At 34.3% G+C, this 21,156-nt stretch overlaps 3 protein-coding genes across 3 annotated transcripts in view; 2 read left to right on the forward strand and 1 right to left on the reverse strand.

Moving 5' to 3' along the window:
- Positions 1-3,594, reverse strand: part of LOC100378506 (splicing factor, suppressor of white-apricot homolog) — a 79,842-nt gene extending 76,248 nt beyond the window's left edge. The window contains exon 1 of the mRNA XM_085491321.1: positions 3,262-3,594. Coding sequence (XP_085347447.1) covers positions 3,262-3,476 — 215 coding nt within the window. The 5' untranslated portion in view covers positions 3,477-3,594. The remainder of the gene's footprint in view (positions 1-3,261) is intronic.
- A 207-nt stretch (positions 3,595-3,801) lies between these two features.
- On the forward strand, positions 3,802-8,886 carry LOC100378206 (oligosaccharyltransferase complex subunit ostc-B). The gene is made up of 4 exons (XM_002731767.3): positions 3,802-3,963; positions 4,214-4,287; positions 7,737-7,954; positions 8,705-8,886. The coding sequence occupies exons 1-4, from the start codon at positions 3,825-3,827 to the stop codon at positions 8,721-8,723; spliced, it is 450 nt and encodes a 149-aa protein (XP_002731813.1). The 5' UTR covers positions 3,802-3,824; the 3' UTR covers positions 8,724-8,886.
- A 4,616-nt stretch (positions 8,887-13,502) lies between these two features.
- Positions 13,503-18,710, forward strand: LOC100378357 (vacuolar ATPase assembly protein VMA12-like). Its single transcript, XM_002731768.3, has 6 exons — positions 13,503-13,709; positions 14,989-15,065; positions 16,097-16,186; positions 17,308-17,350; positions 17,930-18,042; positions 18,462-18,710. Exons 1-6 carry the CDS (start codon positions 13,517-13,519, stop codon positions 18,537-18,539), a joined length of 594 nt encoding a protein of 197 aa, XP_002731814.1. The 5' UTR covers positions 13,503-13,516; the 3' UTR covers positions 18,540-18,710.
- Positions 18,711-21,156: the final 2,446 nt, after the last annotated feature.

The following is a 21,156-nucleotide window of genomic DNA, read 5'->3' on the forward strand; positions in this document are numbered from 1 at the left end:
GGTCATTGATTTTTTAAAATTATTTAAGATGGTGGTCTGACTAGCATGCAACTCTCTAATTAAAATGTTTCTATGAAAACACATTGAAGTGATAATAATAATTATAAATAGCCAAAATATGCGACTAGGTTGCAAGGTGCATAGTATATTTCCTGGTTCTGCAGGTAAGGCTTTTTTTATTCTTTGTTTCGCGAGTTTTTATAAGGCAATTTTTTTGAGGAGAGTAGAAAACAAATAAAATTAATTCTTTTTTTCCATTAGATTTGTGTGATTCTCAAAGAATAGTAAGTGATATCATTGATCAGAGAGAAGAAATGAAATCAAATGTTATTCCATGTATACCCTTGTTTCTCATCTGCGCGAGACTTCGATACCTTGATCATGATACTCCCCCGAAAATGCAACTTTGATTTGTTATGCGGCGGGCGGTAAAATTTTAAGATAAAAATAATATTTTTTTAGCATTTTTTTGCGCTTACAAGTCGGCGGGCGCGAGAAATTACGATGAAATAAAATTATATTTTTATTTCATTTTTGGCTCCTGTTCATTTGCCGGGTTCGCGAAACAAGGGATAATAAAAGTCTGGCCTAACAGAATCAAGTCTCCTTGCCACTTAGACAATACATTACAGTTATGACTTAGAATATACAGCCCACATAATAACTTACTCCATATACCAGACACATAAAATGAATTTATGAATGAAATCTCTATTTAATGACTGTAATGAAACAACGTGTCCAAGGACATGCGTGTAATTTTATTTTATAACGAAAGTGATAAACATGCACATAACTTTAGTGGAATATTTGACACTAAATAGTTAGATACTACAGGGAGACAATGTCAAAGATGTTTACTTGTAAGAAAGTTACCAGTGAAGTTATTGAACTTTAGTTTATTTAACACCGTAGATTAAAATTGACACTAGCACTGCAAAATCTATTATTACTTGATAATTTCAACAAGCACAACATGCTGAGCTACGCAATTAATCAAACAGGAAATATTTTCATTACATAAATTAGCAAAAATACAAAAAAGCCAAAAAAAAATATTTTTTAAAGTTTGTACACACAATCTAAAGCACAAAATAATATACTAGTACATGTATCAAAGTACTAAAAAACCAAGATAGATTGGGACATCTATTGTTAAAGTTTATTCTCTAGTTTCAGATGCAAGCTGTCTCAAACAGCTGTGGCAATAGGTAGTTTGCCCTTGACAATAAAACAATGACCTCAAGGCCTGTCACTTCTTTAGTTATTTACTTGCAATTTATTATGATTGTCTCTGTCCTCATTGGGGTAAAACAACAGAGGTTCTGAATTGACCTTATATTTTCAGACAAGCTCTGGTTCCCTCTGTAATATAAATACCACTACGACGGACAAGTTATGTTCTCCACACTCATTGTAACTATGTCATCAGGATTATTAGGACAATCCCACGACTCCAATTAGCAAATCAGATATTTATAATTTGTTTCATTTTAGAGTTCAAGGACAAAATACAACTGTATCAAGGAGTTTGAGATCTTTCAGTTGAAAAATAAAATATTTGGTACCAGCAAAACACTCACAAAAGTGTGAATTTCTTAAAAAGTCAATAGGATTTACAAGAAACTTGCAACTGGCTATTGGGGGGGGGGGGGGGGCAAGAACAACAGTTTTCCACATGACTGAATATAATGATGTATGTCAACTACTGTGGAATACTTTATTTTCGCTGGATTTAATTTTCGCTGAAAAGGCTTTTTAGGCATTTTGCTTGGAATTTATTTTCACTGATTTTTGATGAGTTTAATGTAATATATAGGAAAAAAAATATATTCGCTGGATTTTATTTTCACGGAATTATCCCTTCAGCGAAAATAGCGAAAATTTATTCCAAGCGAAAATAAAGTATTCTACAGTAATTAGAGGTATCAACTCACAGTAACTAAAGATAACAAATACTGCAAACCAGTACTGCTGGTTAAACAAATAAACTTCTTATAAGTTTCATGTTTCAAAATAATGCTTTAGACTGGCTTCCCATGAACTGAATCAAGGTTAAAGCACTTAGAGCTAGGTAAAGTTAGTGGTTTCACAGTGAATGAAAATAACAATAAAGTGAGAAGTATTGCACAATAACTAATAGGTAATCAAAAACTGACCACTTAATGTCAATGAAATTAACACATAGACAGTCAGGCTCCACAACAACCAAAGTACCAGAATGCAGGGCTTTTTTTAAGGATGAAATAGCTATTTTGAACCATAATTTTGAGATTTTGGAATGTGAACACACAAATACAGTGTACAAGTATTATTTTATATCACAAGTATCCTCAGGTTTCAATGATACATTAGGAGAACATTTTACATCAAAATGCCGCTTTAAAGCAGTTTTTCTGAAACTTAATTATTTTATTTTATTTGGAGCTAAATCCAAGATATATGAAGCTAAGTAAAGTAAAACTAAATTTGTTATCATTGTTCAGTTTCATGTGTCCCCCTTCACTCAATAATTCTGACTGTCAGGATCAAATTCATCTTTTTTTATTATTAATTTTTAAAAAATGACAGGTTGTACGGGTCACATGAATAATATTAATTATAGTTATACTTCCATGGTCATTATTCAGGCTACCAACAAATAAATTGGTATGAATTACCACATACCTCGACCGACTGAATGGTTAGGCTCGATATTATATGTGGCTGCACTATTTACGTATCCTTGATTGAACTAGGCTGGAAATTAAACCGGTTGTATGAAAAAATAAGATACTGTTTTGCCTAAACTCCCCCTGTTTTATTAGTTTTCTGAAGCGTTCCCATTCAATGCAAAGCAGCTGGTCGGGTCAACAAGCAAGTCCGCATTTATTGGAAATTGCAACGGACAACACACAATATCTGTCATTTCGTGAAAAGTACCCGGGGAGCGGAACAAATATCGACTTCGCTTTCTGTTATATAGTGAGCTTCTTGAATTAATCTACAAGAATTTATATAATTCGTGATACTTTTATCACAGAATAAATGACGCCGCGATGTGTGAGCGACGTTGATTTATTGTTATCATTATTAACCGGCGAACGGCAAAGTCCGGTGTAGTCGTAATTGCGTTACAAAAACAAAAACAACTTTCATAGCTCACATATGTTAGAAACAACTGTCTAACAACGCTTACTATTATATTTACGTATTACTGTTGCTTGCCTTATGAACAAAGGATGAGCGTTTTCCCGCGAGGAAAGTTGAATTACTACTGACCTGTCTATCATTAAACTTTCGTCGCCTGTCCATGGAATTAAGTGTTTTCCTCGTTCAATATACAAAGCTTTTTCGTCATCGCGGAAGAGTTTAGCCGCATAACCGAATACAAACAGTTCATCCACTTCTTCTTCTCGTGCTTTCGCAGTTCCAGAAGGTATTACATCAAAAAAGTGTGCTCTTTTCGTCTTTATCTTCTTACCGTGTAGAGCCATATTTGTAATGAGTCACTTACATTGGCAGCATTTCGGTTTTTTCCATCAACATGACTCTGAGCCGTATTCGTGCCCAAGTCTCGCGAGATTTTAACGTGATTGTAGATAAGCGCTTAGTAAGTTTATACACCAAAATTCAAAAACTATATTCTCAAAACAGAGAAAAATCTGAATCATACCTATGGGTAAAAATTCAATGTATTATTATATTAATTAATTCTTTATGTTATGTTGGAATTTTCTTGACGTAGTTTTGCAATTGGTTCAACTATTGTGTCTGAACATACAGACTGTAAATAAAATAATATAATCAGTTCCTAATTCCGGTCTTTTCTAGCTGAAGTTAAAATGGAGGCTGTGTATAAAATCCCTTTCACAGTTTTGCAGTGCCCTAACCTTCGATTAAAGAAACCATCATGGATAAAATTGCCTTCAGCAATGGCTATTTATGCTTGTATTCTTCTTTCCTATTTTCTCGTTACTGGAGGTAATTTAAATTTCTCGTTATATGGAGCGTTTTGGGGGTGGTCGAGCACACAGCTGCTCGTCTGCAGACCCGGAACTGGACACGTCAACACACTCGTTCTCCTTGAAACCAGCACTTCACATGGCGTCGATCAAAACAAAAGAAACTTCAAAAAGTCGTCTTTATTTCGAACTTGGAATGCTGACTCACCAGTAAGCAAGATGCATAGCAATGCTTATTATATTTAACCATGTCGTGTGATATATTACAGGTGTTATATATGATGTAATTGTGGAGCCTCCCAGTGTAGGTTCAACAACAGATGAAAATGGGCATCAAAAACCGGTATGCTATTTTTTTTTATCTATGAATATACATATCTAAATGTGATTCCAGGACAAAGTGTGTTTTTTTTAATTTTTTTTATCCTTATGACATAATTAAAAGCCAGTTTTGATTGCAATGCTGTTCAATATGTGTTGCAATTACCATGGAATTACTATGCTTTCTTAAAGCAGCACTGTTGTCAGAACTTCACTTCATTTTGTGCATTTCACTGTTCTTCTGTTCGCTTGATACTCATTACTACATCCATCTTTTTAGCTTCATGCTATATCACACACTATGAGCTATACACAGTTCAAAACATAAACATTGTCTACATTTGTGAACTACGGTACTGCGAAAATGCAAGGTAACTTGTCATTGGTACCTCCTCTCTGTTCTCTAAACTGCAAACCGACACATTCGTATGTTTGACCTGCAATTTGTGATTAAAATTAAATAACAAAGTAAACTTCAAAAGATTGAGATTTGTAAAGCACGTCCCCTTCCTGCCACAGTTGAATATTTCTGATCTTCTCACTTACAAATGTCAAACTAAGGGAGGAAGCTATGCTCCGAATACTTATTTTGACCATAGATAAATCTCTATAATTTACACAAGTGCTACTAATAGAGCAAACACAGTATAATAAATAATATTGTAATGATTCAGTATACAGCCATTGCTTATTAATTAAGCAGCGTTAGTGGGTAAAATTTAAAACTAGTTACTAAAATATCTGGTATCATCTCTAGCGAATTGCTGTCCATTTTCGCTTTACCATGAATGAAAAAATATGCAGCATGCCTGAATAGTGAAATCCTGTACTGCATTTTAATAGATTATATTAACAAGCAGTCTTGTTCACCCCAAATAATTACTTAAGCATATGTTGAATTCAATTAGAAATCCAGTTTTTGGCTAACAAGCTTCATCTTGCATACCAAACTTGACACGGGGTCAACTGATTGACCAATGAAAACTTATAAAAAGGTCTACAAATCTTGCAAATTTTCTTGCGAGGAAAAGTTACAATCTAAGCATTGCCTGCGAGCAAATCCAATTATTAATATTACTGCCACACACCTTTATTAGCTTTTTTTGTCATGGGTAAATTGATTTACATTCACATTTTGGAAATCATTACCCAAGTCATAGTACTGCGATCACCAAGTGCTTCTGACCAGAAACTTTTGTACAGTGCAACATGACTCAAACATTAAATTTTGCAACATGCTCAATTTCTTTTCTACTTGTTATGATATAAATAATATATATAGTATATTAGAGAGATATTTAAAAAAAAATAGAATTGAAAGCCACAATGACAGGTCATGAAATTAATATACAAGAACTAGGTCTGAATTCCTTTGAACACATCTATTTTTAAAGTACAGCATAAGGCCCCACCGACTTAATTTTATGGATGACATCCACGCGCATTAGTTTTCGCCTGTTCTCAAAAAAAAAAAAAAAATCTCCAACGACGAGTCTCCACAGATCGGTTTTCTGTCTGGAACTTGCCGACTCATATTGTCGCAAAGCGCTGGCTTGTCGTAAAACTCTTTTTCGACTATCTAAAAACGTGCCAATTTTGTCGTAAATGATCTTCTGCACATGCGTATTGCGTTGCCGGGAATACGTGAGCATAAAAGTTCGAAGGAAAAACTGAGGGATTGTTGTAGACTGGTACGCAATTGACGTCGGCCAGGGAGATGTGACGTTTACACAGCTATACGAGAGATTGGTTAAAGCTAACCCCTACTGTGTAGAGAAGAGCAAGCAAGGACATTTCTGTATCATTGCAATGTTTTGTTAGTTATTGTCATAAAGTAGTGTATGTACATTCCGCCTTGACTAGTACTGAAAATGATGTTCATGTTGTACCTTGAATGCAGTGTTTTGACTGAAGGTACTTCATCATGACTACATGTACTAGAGCTTGTCTGAAATGGTTATACCTGTGACAGTAATACAGTACGAGATGTGTATATCAACATGTGCCTCCTACAAATAAAGACTTCTTGTTGTTTTTTGATACATTGTGTTCTGTGGTTCAATTCGTAATAGCAGCTCCGTAGTCCTGTGGTTTTAGCAGGATTTTTTTTTTCGCCCTCTCGCATTAGATTTGTGGTCTCCAGAGGATGTCAGCCATAAAATTAAATCAGTGTGGCCTAATATATGTTTTCCAAAATTTGTTAAAATAATTTTTGTGAAAGTTTAATTTAAATTTTTAAGTTCACAAGAAATTAGAACCAGAAGCATTCTCCAAAATCATGTCACTTTCCCACTACTGTGTAAACCCTGCACAGTAATATGCCCTGATGATGTCATCAAGGAGCCTCGATGTGAAAGAACTACAAAAAATTACCTGACAGTAGGCATCAACTTTAAAACTTGTGTTTAGTCCCTGTACTGGGATTTATGGATTGACCTCCGTGCGTGCAACTATCCATACTTTGCAGTATCTCACACTTGCTTGAACTGATTAAGTTAAAACTTCACATAAACATCAGGCATTACATCGGACATGTATTTGTTTCATGATTTGATTCAAGATGGCTAAATAGCAGTGATTTTAAAGCCAAAAATGCATCAAAATCACACATTATCACAATTTCAAACAATAACTTACTTTCATAAATATTTAATTTGTGCTCAGATATATAAACTATAATATATTCATATACCATGATTTTCTTATGCACTTAATAACTGTGAATATAGATGTCTTATTCAAGCAGAGTACATGTAAACTACAATATGTACTGCAGTCTCTCTGAAGTATTTCTATAGAGAATGCTTTAGAGATCTATGATGTGAAATGTATATGGCATATAGACCCATTTTATACATTGTTGTCTGGATATTAGCAGTCTTGCAGGAACCATTGAAATGACATGTAAAATATCTTGTGGTGGTGTCCTGGTAGTGGTATGTTACATGTAAAGGGTCTATGCTCTGGAATGTCTCCTAGTTTCTCTAAGTACTTCCAACAATGGCTACTTATCATTTGAATAGATCCAAGTAAAAAGTGCATGCATTCGCGTACATGCAGTAATTGGATCAGAGTATCAAATCAATTTTTTTTTTTTCCAAAAAATGGTTGACAGCTGGAAGAATATTGTATCTGGTAAAAGTTAGTATATTAGTACAACTGTCAAAACAACTTTTTGATCACTCCATTTTTTTCTGATCAAAATTTACTTGATGACCCATGATATTTTTTCATAAAAGAATGTCATATTTTCTCTATTAGAAGTGTATAAACCAAAAGTTGAAGAGATTTTTTCTTTTTTAATCATAAATACACGTGATATTTACATATTTATCTCATTGCAAGGCAGCTTTTTTCATGGTTAAGTAATTCTGATAATACCCTATTTGCAGAACCGTTACATTTTTCTCTATTGATCCTTGTTGATTACCTTGACAGGAAACCTTGTAACCTTGTTCTACTTCATTACAGGTGGCTTTCATGCCATACAGAGTTAACGGACAATACATCATGGAAGGATTGGCATCAAGTTTCCTTTTCACTGCTGGAGGCCTTGGTTTCGTTATACTGGACAAGTCAAACCAACCAAATATGCCAAAACTGAACAGATTTTTACTTCTCTTCATGGGATTTGTATGCGTCATCTTATCCTTCTTCATGTGCAGAGTCTTCATGAGGATGAAATTACCGTAAGTCGATCCACTATCTCGACCTTTTCACCACCAGGTGACAAAAGTCACCCATCTAACATAATTTCTCGGAAATGTTTGAGCAATTGGTACACAAAAAATGAAAGTTCAACATATCATTAAATGTTTGTCAGGCATGTCTTTGGTTGATGTCATTCAAATTTGTTATGGTCACACTTAGTGAGTGACTGATGAACGTCATTTTATTTGGAAGTTTGATCCATAATAGCCGACTAGTGGCCATTTTATTCAATTTTTGGTCAGGACTATTTAGTTTGAACTACAAATGTTGACAATGCTAGTAAATAGATTATTAACGACAAAAACCAACTTTTGATCGTATATCTCACAGGCATCTTTATTGAGGCCTGCAAATAGTTTTGAGAAGCTCAGCTCTATACGGTTTTGGGGCCACTGCCTCAATTTAAAAAACTCGTTCTTAGGGTACTGTGGGTGGAGACTAGCCCTAGAGTTAAACTAAGCCAGGCAAGATTGGGTTAATCTATTCACACATGTTCCCCAACATTTGGTTGCAATTAACCCGGGTTGATCACCACGTTTTGATACCTGTGTCAGCACCTCATTAATAGACATCTTTACTAGTCATTATTGATGCACATAGTTTTGCATCATATCATTTTTTCATGCACATACATGTGGTTTTGAATCATAAACAAACTAATGGTGTAGTAAATAAGCAACTCTCAATCATGTAGACTAACCCTGTACTTTTTATCTTATTTTTTGCAGAGGTTATCTTCAATCTTAAAGCACTGCAAAACAATCAGAGTGAGAGTGGACTGACTATATTTCAAACTAGATGCAGAGCATTACATCCAGTTTACCTTGCTCTCATCTATGCATATTGTATTTTATACATTCCTTCCGTACTCGTCTGTGGCAATTGAAATAAAATATATAAATTGTAATAAGCTTTTTTTTTTTTTTTGAGTGAATGCAGGTCTCTTCAAACGAGTATGTTGTAAAATAAACTGAACAAACCATTGAGAATGTCACAGCCTCCTTTTGTGTATTACTACAATTTGTGCACGTACCAATCTTACATTGAACTAATGACTTGGAATTCCAGACAATAACATGCGCGAGTGTGTGTGTGTGTGTGTGTGTGTGTGTGTGTGTGCGTGTCTATGCTGGCAAAATGTACAACATGTATCACAATTCTAAATTATAGTGCATTGTGGGATAGTTGGATCCAGATTGTGGGATAGTTGGATCCAGATTGTGGGAGCAGACTTGCTTCGTGATTGGCGAAGTGGTTTGATTCAGTCCCAACTATTCCACAAAACACAATGAGTTGGAATAGCGATATAGTCTATGGCTGCCAGGCGACCATCCTGGATTGTATTGTGATTCAAATATGCCAGAACACAATCATCTGTGAACCAAGGACATAATTGGACAGTGTGACTTTGAAATATAAACAGAATTGTGCAAAAAAAGATGAGTGTTACCAGCTGTTATCCAGTCTAAATTTGAACAGCATTGACAAGCACAATTTGGAGATGATGGTCTACACATATAAAACATAGGTTTTTGGCCTATTTTTGGTTCAAATATGGCTGTCAGTCAGCTATTTTGTATCTGAACAGAAAAAAAAATTCGATAGCATATGTGTACCATCAACCATGTACAAAGTTTGAAGAAAATTGGTTTATGAACCTTTGAGATAATGCAATGAATGGATGGACGAAACCAATCCATAAGTCTCCGGACTGTGTCCAGTCAGGACTAAACAAAAGTCTGGATCAGAGGCATTTGTGTATCTCTTATGTGCTTGAAACAAAAAAACATTTATTGTATAATCACTAAAATATGACTTATTTTGCACACTTAGTCATTTACCTAATCATATGCGCTGCTAATAGATAAATTATGGTATCAGTGTTTGGTTTGGTTACACCAAAAACTGCTTAGAAAGATATTCATACTATTGATGTTGTTGTAGGCTGTCATCCCTCATGAAATTCCTCTACTAATCTAATTGTAATTTACAGTAATATTACTTTTTGGCTTGTCTCTGTTCTAAAAGTCTACCCTTTTTTGTTAAGCATTTATGAGGAAAGTGGAGAGTACAGCTTTCCCCTTAATATTCAATTAAAGCAAGCTCAGAAAGAAATCTGTGTGCTGATGTATTGGATGTTATGCATATTAATATGATACCATGACCATATTTGGTCATCTGATATAGTAATCATGACTCATCTCGTGCCTATCTGCAATACCTCTATAGATATTAGAATTCTGCATATAAATGTGGTCACTAATTAGTAATATGCACAGATTTTAACCCAAAACTATTCAGGTTTTGACATTGTGATAGAGAAATTATTTCCACAGTTTCATTATAATTTGATGATTTGTTCTTGAGATATAAATGGAAAAGCTAAAAATGTGCTAATTATTGTGCAAATTAGGTAATTAATATTAGAATATGCATATTAATGCATGGATTTTCACCCACAGCTAATCAAGTCTTCAATTTGTCCCAGAACATATATGTACTAATTGTCATTGAACTGCGATGATTGGTTCTTGAGATAACAGCGGTAAAAACATACACATACTGGGGTAACCGCAAAGATTCCCTGAATTTGAATCAACGATTTCCAGATTGAGCTAAGTACTAGTATGTGATTTGTGGTTAAATGCAGCATGTAGTTTACCATGATATGTATATATGAGGTGCAATTTCTACTGATCATTGGCACATTTAAACAAAGTGATGTAACACGTAGCAACATGTGATGGGAGTGCGAAAAAAATAATTTAAACTCGCCAAAATCGCAGTACCGGTATTACTTTTTTAAAGTATGGTAACTCGGTAGCTCACAGGCTGTTGAGGGTGGAGCCAAAACAGGAACAGCAACCGTTCTTTATTTATCAACCATATTTGCTCAAAAGGGGCATGGATTTACTTTGATGTTTGCTTTTTATTCCCAACCTTATGGAAGTGGTGAAAAATATTTTTCTTTACTATGAAAAACACTTTGACCATGGTTTAAAACATTATTGTGAAGAATGGACATGTATATCTGCATGGCATGTCTAAACAAATTGTTGGTACAAACTGATGGTAACTGGGTAGTATTTTTATATATCTTTATCTATTGTTACTAGTAGTGATAAAGTTGAATGAGGATAATATGACTGGTTGCCAACTGACTTGATAACAAATAGACGTGAAGGAGCAGTTCAATTCTAAAAACGACCCAGCATGGCTATTATTAGATATCATAGACCTAAGGTCAGGGAACCTCTATCACAGAGGGACTGTGTCTAAGGTCTGCGGAAATTTGTGTATTAAATATTTAAAATTTTAAAACAGCGTGAATCATTAACGGTTTTTTATTCATGCGTAAGATATGCCCCCGCCCACCGTCCCTTTGAGGGACGGTGCCCCGCCATATTGACAATACTAACTGTCATTTAGATCACCGTCCCTCAACGGACGGTGTTTAGATCAACGAGTACAACGAAAGAGTGGTTAGCAAAGTTTAATTTGGTAATTCTCGTAAAGGAGTCAACGTTGGTATTTACTGCACGCCGCGAGATAGTTTGTGATCTACCATTTGAAGAAGCATTCAAAATAAAGTGTATATTAGTCACCTAATGGTGGCGCTATGTAGTTTTCAATCCCCTTCTGTCTCGTTATTTGGAGACTCGATAGTATGATATTGAACTGTCGGAAAGTCGAAACATTCTGATATTTTCTGGAGGACATGTTGACACATAGTTGTCAACTTTCTTTTCGACCGAAAAATCAGAAACGCGACCTCGAGTATCAGTTTCAATTGCTACGTACATATTGTGCAAATTTACCAGTGCAAACAAATAAACAATACATTGCAGGTTCATTTATTTGACACAGAACTGACTAGAAATATTACAGCAGTATAGACAATGTAGTTATCGTGTTAATATGCATAATCATATGAGTATCCACAACACTCAATAAATAAATAAACTAACTTACAATCTTGGTTTAATTTTTCAAAATCTGGGAAAACAGATTGTTTTTAAAGAAATGTTCACTGTATGCTTTAATTTCTGTATTGAAGCATTTCATTATGTAATGCGCCTCTTTTCACCTGTGTATTGTTGTAACGTCCTGTTTCTATGGGCAACCGATGGTTGGAAATTGAAGTGATTGCTGTGTGACTCTTATAGTAGTACGTAGATAATTCTTAAACTTGTAGATTTTTGTTCACCTTTTTGATGATGTCTTTAGTTTGTTACTGATGTTTTAGTTGTCATCTTTATTTAATTGTTTTTGTTATTCTTGACTATATAAATCTTAAAATTTTGTGTCAACTACTTTTCTCATATGTTTTATTATCATTTCTCCAGCCTCCCGGAGTTTGTAGCTATTGGTTGATAAAAGTTATAAATGTTTCTTTTCTTTGTATGTGGAATTCGTTTTCACTTTCTTGTAATGCTGCCTTAATAAAAGCAGAATGTTTATTGTTTTGTGTTCTTGCCCAATAAGCAAAGGCAAACAATGTATTTTTCACGCGACGTGTACGTCAATATGGGTCCTATATCGAACAGGACGCGGCGCCACTATGACTATCGTCCTTTAACAAAAACATTGAAAAATGTTGGCGATAATGGACATTCTTGTCGTGTACATTTCCTGTAGTCAAAATAACTTATATATCCATCTGTCAGTCTTACACTTGATTTTTTATTTTGATACAAACTGATAATCACTTTAATAAATGTGTCACCCCACCGTTGTACAACTTATAATACAGTATGTACCGCCTCTCCATATAGTGTCTAAAGCGTTTGTTGGTCATATCAACAAAACACATGTATTGTGGTTGAGATTTGTTTTCGTGACCTTACTTTTTTCTCATATTTGCTATAATTATTTATAGTTTATTTCATTACATGGTTAGATGTTCTACAACCCTTTCTAAAACCAATTTGATATTTATTTACTATGACTTCCCTATTAAAATGTACTTAGCCTATATTATTGTTTGATATTATTGAAACTATTAACTGGTTATAGTGATACCCCTGTGATGCGAGGAATCAATCACTCACTTCACCTGACCTGAACATTAGTACAATGTACCATTAAACTAAGTTTTCTGGATATTTCTCACGTGACGAAGTTGAATATCCTCGTTAAATATGTCCAGGTGTCATTAATGGTTGACTCAATTTCATCACCGCAAACTTTCTTGTTTTTAATAATTTAACGATTCCGTACCTCCTTCTCTGCAATGGTTCCTTTCAAAATTGCAGTGTGCACTACAAACTACAAAGATAGGTGTAGTTTTACACCAATCTTTTAATTGTCAAACATGTTATTACTTTCGTGCTCGCTAATTGAGCTCAGTTGTCTATAGTAATTAAATCCTGTTTCCGGGTTATTAATTCACATTTATTATTTTCACACAAACACAACGAACGGTGGGAAATTGTGACGAGTTGTTCAAATTGCGAACGGGGTATCCCAGTGACGTCGCAATCACGTGATCCAAGAAGGGCTTCCCCCATCACATGACTAACACCCGGTGACATTTCAAAATGGTAGTACAAGTGATTCTGACTCCTAAAATACAACGAGCGATCGAAACCATTTTAACTAGTGAAGAATTATCAGACAAGTTCAGGGCGGAGATTGAGAAGTTCACTCCCGTTGATAGCAAATATGACGAGGAGAATTCGCGGGGTATCCCGTTTGAGACGGTTAGAAAATGTCATCAACACATGACAAAAGGTAAGAATAAAAATCTCAAAATGAATTAGTAAAAATTACATCATGGTATATATGGGGAATGTTCTCGATTATAACGTTTTCTAGCACTGATAGAATCCAGAGAGCACCCACATGGCAGTGACTGTGTAATCTACACAAAGAAAATTGTGAAAAAAACAAATCTACAGCGAAGAAAGTATACATATTTCGTCTTGTGTCCTTTGGGGCAAATTTATAATATCTGTTAAAAATATTTCTAAATTAAGTTTAAAATTTACAACAGCATCTGATCAAAACTAGATCTTTCCTCCAAGAGTTTTGAATAATGGCCAACTGCTAATGTTATACTTATTATTGAAATACCAGGTATATGTATTTCTACTCATTATAACCTGGCTGCCAGGTGACCTTAATGTTGATTGGTTATAGCGGAGAGGTCGTCACCTGTGCATGTGCGGGAATTGAGTCCTAAGGAACAATAACAACGCACACTCAAAACATAAAGGCTTATGGGTACACACTTGTTTATAAATATTGACACGTTACGGCAGTCAACTTCTCTGCTTTAATCTGAAAACTAGTATGCAAATTTTCTGAGCAATAGATGTTAGTTTCCTATGTGCTGCATATCTGATAGTTGTCACAAGACATTGCTGTAAATTTTAATGGTTAGAAGCAAGTGATTTACCGTTCAACTGTGAGATCTCGCGATATGCATGAAAAACGCACGTCTGCCACAAAAATCGAACGATTTGATTTTGAACTCGAATTTCTTTATTTCGTAGCTCGACTGGCCGATCTTTGACAGAGGAATATTGCTTTTGAATACCCTCACTTAATCGAAATTGTCTATCATCAAATGTGGACAGCACATTATTAAGCATGGAAATGCCCCCAAAATATGTTCGCGTTTGTCGAATCCCACACGATGTTTGACGCCACTACGACGCTATGACCTTTGTTTGTTCTGTTTATACGTTCCATTTCACGCATAACGCGTGATTCTCGCAGTGAACGGAAAATGGTCTACTCTGATGGGTAACCAGTGGAACTTTAATCTAGTTACTAGTACCAGGCTTGCTCAGAAAGTTCATTTTTTGTTCAGGTATTTATGCGGTGTTTATCATCAATGATACCTAGTATTGCTGTAATGATGTTCTGAACAGCTATGTGTACATTGATTTCTATCATCATTTTTTCATCAGACATGAACTATTTTTTTTTAATTTTTCATTAACCCTCTGTATTTTCCCTTCATACTAATATTTAAAAATGTTCCATATATGGTTATTTATTTCAGATTACAATCCACTATATTTACATGAACTTCTAGATGAGAGTGATATTTATTTTCCTCCGCTTCCAAAGCCGAAACGGGTAAGTCAGTGTATAAATACTGTCAGCTCTGATAACATTTAAGCATTGTCGAGTTCTGCAATATAATGTTAATGAGAAAGAAATTATTTACTTTTGTTGGTTGGGAAAAATCCAACCATATGACTATAAATTACTTATAAACATACATTGCATGTTAAATTAAAAATTAAATGTTTGAATAAAATGATGTTAATAAGTAACAATCAAATCAATGTATGAAAAATAAATTACCCTATTTGGTTCAAAATGTTGAATAAAAATTACTCTAAAACTTGTCATTCATTCTGCAGCTTACTTTTGGTGTATGGACTAAACTATAGAGCATACACCACGATGTTTGGGAATAGATTTTTATCGGAAGGGCATAGTAGTTAAAAACAAATATTCAAAATGTGTGAAATGTTGGCTTTGGTGCTCAAGGCGCGACTGTTGGTAGTCACAGTGACTTTCACAAATTTTTTAAAATAAAGGTTTATGCAACTTTGATATCTATGTACAGTAGCATGCAATAACAATTCTGTGTAAACGTCAATCAATCAAACAAACGTATTTGTAACAGAACTCAGTGGACACTCACGAAGGCTGTGTAAACAGAAATGAACATGTGAAACCATACTTTACAAATATGCAAGAATGATATAGCCCAAGATATGAATGTAGGTTTCTTTCGTGATTTTGTATAAAATAATATCCAATTCACATGACGTCTTCAATTCATGAAAGATCTTCAGCGTAAATCACACCCTTGCATACCCTTGTCTTATAAATTCTTGTCAGTATCTATATTGTATTGAATATGAACCTGAGATGGTTTGTTAGATTAGGTTCAAAACTTGGCACAAGTCATTAATTGAGGGTCGTTTTTGTACTGGTAAGTTCCGTTACCATTTCTGTAATTAAAAAAACCAAAACAAAATATGTTGTTCATTACAGAATCCTTTAAAAATAAAGGACATTCAAGGTTTTGTTTCATTGATATGGATTTGATAAATTGTTATTTCCAGTTATTTCATCTCCTTCTGACTTTTTAGAATCCAGAACTTGTTGCCAGACTGGAACGATTGAAAGCTCAGCAAGCAAACCGAGAGTACAAACAAATGACAAAAGGTGTCGACAACCAGGTGAGTATGTGAACGTCTGCTTAATGTAAAATCTATGCAGTTTTCCACTCGATATAGTCACTCCACTACAATGTTAATAATATCTCATTACCCATTCAAATTTATGCAAACATAAAAAAGTCATTGCCAAATAAAACAGATTGCCAAACATCTATTCATCTTTTTAATACCAGTACATGTATTAAACCAATTCTTCTTTACCGATCTGAAATTTGGGGGATGGAAAATATAAGTAATAATAAATGGGAAAAACTCAATACAGAGAAAATTAATCTTAAATTTATTAAAGTATTGCTAGGTATTAACAAATACATGGCAGATAATGCATCTCGGGGTGAAATAGGAAAATTGCCCTTGATAGTCGATAAACATGATAAAATTTTGGTCACGATTAATAAATATGCCACTATGTAATTATACAAAAGTAGCATTAAATGACAATTTCAAAAGCACAATGGGAAACCTGTGTGAAAAACATTATAAAAGTATGTATATACACATTAATCTGAGAACATACACTAAATTTTAAATTAATCACAATTTTATTTAAATGTGTTAAATACAAATCAAAGAAATTCTGTAACTAGATTCAAAACAGGTAATCACCATTCAGCCATAGAAAAAGGAAGACACACCCAACTCAAGACACCATTTGAAAATAGGATTTGAAGACGTTGTTCATTGTATGACGTAGAAGATGAAATACACTTTTTTTTGGTATGTTCTAAATACCAAACACAACGAAAAGATTATATTCCCAAAAGAATCCATCACTAATGTACAGAAATTCATTTATTTACTAAAAAGTAGTGACAAAAATACAAGTAAGATATTACATGAAGGTGATTTTATTCACCATTCTTTCATTTTAAGAAATGAGCATTTTCTTGATTTGTAATACTGTTACATTCATTTTATTTACATATTACTATTAACCGATAGAAAATGTTATTTCTAAGGATGTAATAAAGATATTAATATTATTATGGAATGTAACATACTCTTTGTTGATTCCAGTTTAAAGGCTGCACACAATATAACACTCTGTACTAGTAGGATGTAAGGAAGGGAGAGATGTATACAATATGCATTTCTAATAGCAAAATGATTTTTTCTGACAGATAATTGGATCACAAAACACGTTTGCTGAGTTTGGTACAGAATGTAAGTGAGTTTCTATTCTACATTCTGCAACCATTCATTTTGTTTCCCTGTCACTAAAAATAGTGATATGTGTTGAACATTCAGTTGAACACTCTCCACATTCAGTAAAATTTCCCATGGACTCAATAGGTTTGTAGTGTGTCCATGGTGATGTGCATTATTACGCTAACACTTGAACTTGGACGCAGTGTTTTAGTACAGCAGTAACTCACTTGGATGATATTGTATATAGTTTCTTGATTGAAAAAAGTTTGTAACCAAATTTTAATGTTTTATAATTTTTTGTCGCCACATTTAAAGCGGGAGTGTCGTCACCTGTGCACGCTTGGGAATTGAGTCCCAAGCGATGATAACAACACAGGCTAAAAACGCAAAGGCTCATAGGCAGACGCTTGTTTGTAAACAATGACACGCTATGGCCATTTGACGCATGCGCAGGTGACGACTCCCTCGCTTTAAAGGCAAACAGTACAAGTATTTCTGTATTATGAAATAGAACGATTTTGTATTATGAAATAGAACGACTTTGCTTGTGCATGTGATAATGCTGAATATTTCTTAATTTCTTTTCTCTCTCAGTGAGATCAGTTAAAAAACAAGTCTTGGCGGTATTCAATTCATTTGTTACAGTAATTTGTGCATTTGTATTCGGTTATATGGCTGCATATTACACGTATCAACCAACTGCATTTGTAAGTATCTACTCTAGCATTGTTGTCAAGAAAAGCGTTTTATTCCTCGGGACCACTTCATCTGGAATTTCTGGTCTTTAATGTACTCCCCAGTATAGGCCTTTAATGTATTCCCCAGTATGGGCCTTTAATGTATTCCCAGTATGGGCCTTTAATGTATTCCCCAGTATGAGCCTTTAATGTACTTCCCAATACGAGCCCTTAATGTATTCCCCAGTATGGGCCTTTAATGTATTCCCCTGTATGAGCCTTTAATGTATTCCCTTGTATGAGCCTTTAATGTATTCCCCAGTATGAGCCTTTAATGTATTCCCCAGTATGAGCCTTTAATGTATTCCCCAGTACAGGCTCTCATTACAGATACTCTCATGTCCGCCTGTATTTAAAATTTTAATTGTTGATTTTTTTCTTTATTGCAGTGTATACTGGTCGGATTAATTATGTCTACAATAGTTGCTCTGGCCGATATTTATTTCATTGCCAAGACAGTGATATGATTGGTTGCCATTGCTACAGTGAAGAAACAGTTTTAGAACTTATTTATTGAATATTTTGTTTTAAAAAAATCTAATAATTCCTGCCACATGCAATTGTATTTTGATTTTATCAAATCACAGTAATTGGTTTATCCAAAAGAGGCCAACTTGTGGCCAATTGGATTATAAAAATGTAAAAAAAAATAGCATTGCCAGAATATGCCTGTCAATTTTCTCAGGTGCAATAACTGCTTTTTAACTGATTTTTTTTTTCTCAAAGTTTATTTCTGACCAACAGACTAATTTTAATCAAAAGTTAAAAAAATTATCATAAAACTAAGATGTTCATCACAAATACTTGCATTCGATACAAGTCCCACTATAGTACTGTACAAATAATTTTGTGTTTACTTTAACAAAATTCAAACAGTTGTGACAACCACTACCTTATAAAGTTACTTAGAAATATTATGCACAATGAATTGCTGGGAAATAATTGCTGAATCAGCTGGAGTAAACTTTGCTCCAAATGAGGTCCTGCACAGAACAGAATCGAATCTTTGAGAATGAAATTTCAGTCAAATGATTTGTAACATATAATTAACGCATTATGACTTATGTCTTGTGTGTACTAGGTTTTGAACACAATAAAAACTTAAATGAAACTAGATATTCTAGACATGTTTGTTTTTTTCGAAATGGGGACTTATTTTTTTAGTTCTGTTCATCTGTTGAGCATTATTTTTCTGATGTGTGGTCTATTAAATTTAGTTTAAAGTTAGTACAAAGACAATCAATTTGTTTTTTACTGGCTGGTGACTTTTTGTGTGACAAAAAGCACCAAAAATCTTTATTTAGACATGTCATCAACTATTTCTCAGGTATGCCTAGGCTGATTTCATTAATATTTAGTATTGACGTAAATTGTGGGTTACTGATGCATGTCATGCTGACTTGTGGCCATTTTGTTTTCTACTTCTATTTTAGATACGCTTTTACAGGTTTTTCTTAAATTTGATACAAAGGCAATCACAGGTATTCCTGATTTTATTCAGGAATGAACTCCACACATGTTATACCGATGTACCTAGGTTTGTTTTCTGATTTTATTCAGGAATGAACTCCACACATGTTTTACTGATGTACCTAGGTTTGTTTTCTGATTTGATTCAGGAATGAACTCCACACATGTTTTACTGATGTACCTAGGTTTGTTTTCTGATTTGATTCAGGAATGAACTCCACACATGTTTTACTGATGTACCTAGGTTTGTTTTCTGATTTGATTCAGGAATGAACTCCACACATGTTTTACTGATGTACCTAGGTTTGTTTTCTGATTTGATTCAGGAATGAACTCCACACATGTTTTACTGATGTACCTAGGTTTGTTTTCTGATTTGATTCAGGAATGAACTCCACACATGTTTTACTGATGTACCTAGGTTTGTTTTCTGATTTGATTCAAAATTGTCAACTGGTGGTCTGCCTTCAATCATTTCGAGGACCTGTTTGACCAATTTAGTACAAAGTAGGTGCAACTCTTAATAGTATACATTATGCATGTTGGTTTGTTTTTATGTTGATGACCTCTGTCTGACTGGTGGCCATTTTAGTCACACAAGTCATCAGCAGTCTTTGGGTATGAACACCACATATGATGGGTTACTGATGAACCAATTTTTTTGGTGTGATTTGATTCAAAATGGCTAAATAGTGGCCATGTTAATTTAATTTGTTCATGGTTTTTAACCATTTCCAGGACAAGCTTTGACATCTTTCGCCATTTTTGTACCAAGCTAGTACAAAGGAAAGACAAGGTATTCATATGTACATTTGTTTTAAAATGTCATCAACCATTTCTCTGCTGTGCCTGGTCTATTTTTATTCAGATACTCATTACCTCAATAACACAATTGCTGGGAATGAGCCATTAGCGCCCTCTATGGCGACTCATGTCAGAGATTGCACAACAGAGTGCATTGATGTCATCATGCTAATAGTAAAGTATAAATATATATTCACTTGTCAATGTTTTCAGGTGAGCCGTGGCGTAGTGGGATCGTGTCATACGAGACTAAAGCTTGTGATTAACCCTCCATAAGCGACACTGGTACAACATAGCCAGTGTCGTGGAGAACCCCACTCTGCCAAACCGACACTCACTTTTATGTTGCCACCAGATTTTCAGTTGTGTGTAACATTGAACTTTTTCTATATTCAAGAGCCAGCTCCTCTTTGTAGCTTTATTTTAAACTTCACGACTTTTTCAGATTCCTGCAGTGGCGTTATTAAGTTTATAAATCCATAGTTGCTTTCTATTCATTTTTTATTTTCTGGAGAAAGTTTACTTACTATGACAAAACAAACACATGTTGATCAAGCAAATACGAAGTTAAAACGATACCAACATTTGTATAAAATTACAATCATTGAACATTATCATACCAAGAATTCACACAGATCCCAACTATCAAATTATTTACATATCTCAATCCACTAAACACAACTTTAAGAATAATCTTAGGAAAGTAACTGTAAAGGTGGAAATGTTTACAACGACTGGGAAACTATTAATTATGGTCCATTTAAGTAAAATTATACTTTGTTTGCTCCGAGTTAAACTGTAATATTTTCA

Source organism: Saccoglossus kowalevskii, chromosome 16, assembly GCF_978046115.1.
Source record: "Saccoglossus kowalevskii chromosome 16, keSacKowa6.1, whole genome shotgun sequence".
NCBI lineage: Eukaryota > Metazoa > Hemichordata > Enteropneusta > Harrimaniidae > Saccoglossus > Saccoglossus kowalevskii.

Excerpts from the sequence above, each read along its gene's own strand:
- LOC100378206 (XM_002731767.3), top strand. The coding sequence starts at position 3,825 with ATGGAGGCTGTGTATAAAATCCCTTTCACAGTTTTGCAGTGCCCTAAC. Across the intron at positions 3,964-4,213 it reads CTATTTTCTCGTTACTGGAG|GTGTTATATATGATGTAATT; the intron begins GTAATTTAAATT and ends GATATATTACAG. Across the intron at positions 4,288-7,736 it reads AAAATGGGCATCAAAAACCG|GTGGCTTTCATGCCATACAG; the intron begins GTATGCTATTTT and ends ACTTCATTACAG.
- LOC100378357 (XM_002731768.3), top strand. The coding sequence starts at position 13,517 with ATGGTAGTACAAGTGATTCTGACTCCTAAAATACAACGAGCGATCGAA. Across the intron at positions 15,066-16,096 it reads CGCTTCCAAAGCCGAAACGG|AATCCAGAACTTGTTGCCAG; the intron begins GTAAGTCAGTGT and ends CTGACTTTTTAG. Across the intron at positions 18,043-18,461 it reads CGTATCAACCAACTGCATTT|TGTATACTGGTCGGATTAAT; the intron begins GTAAGTATCTAC and ends TCTTTATTGCAG.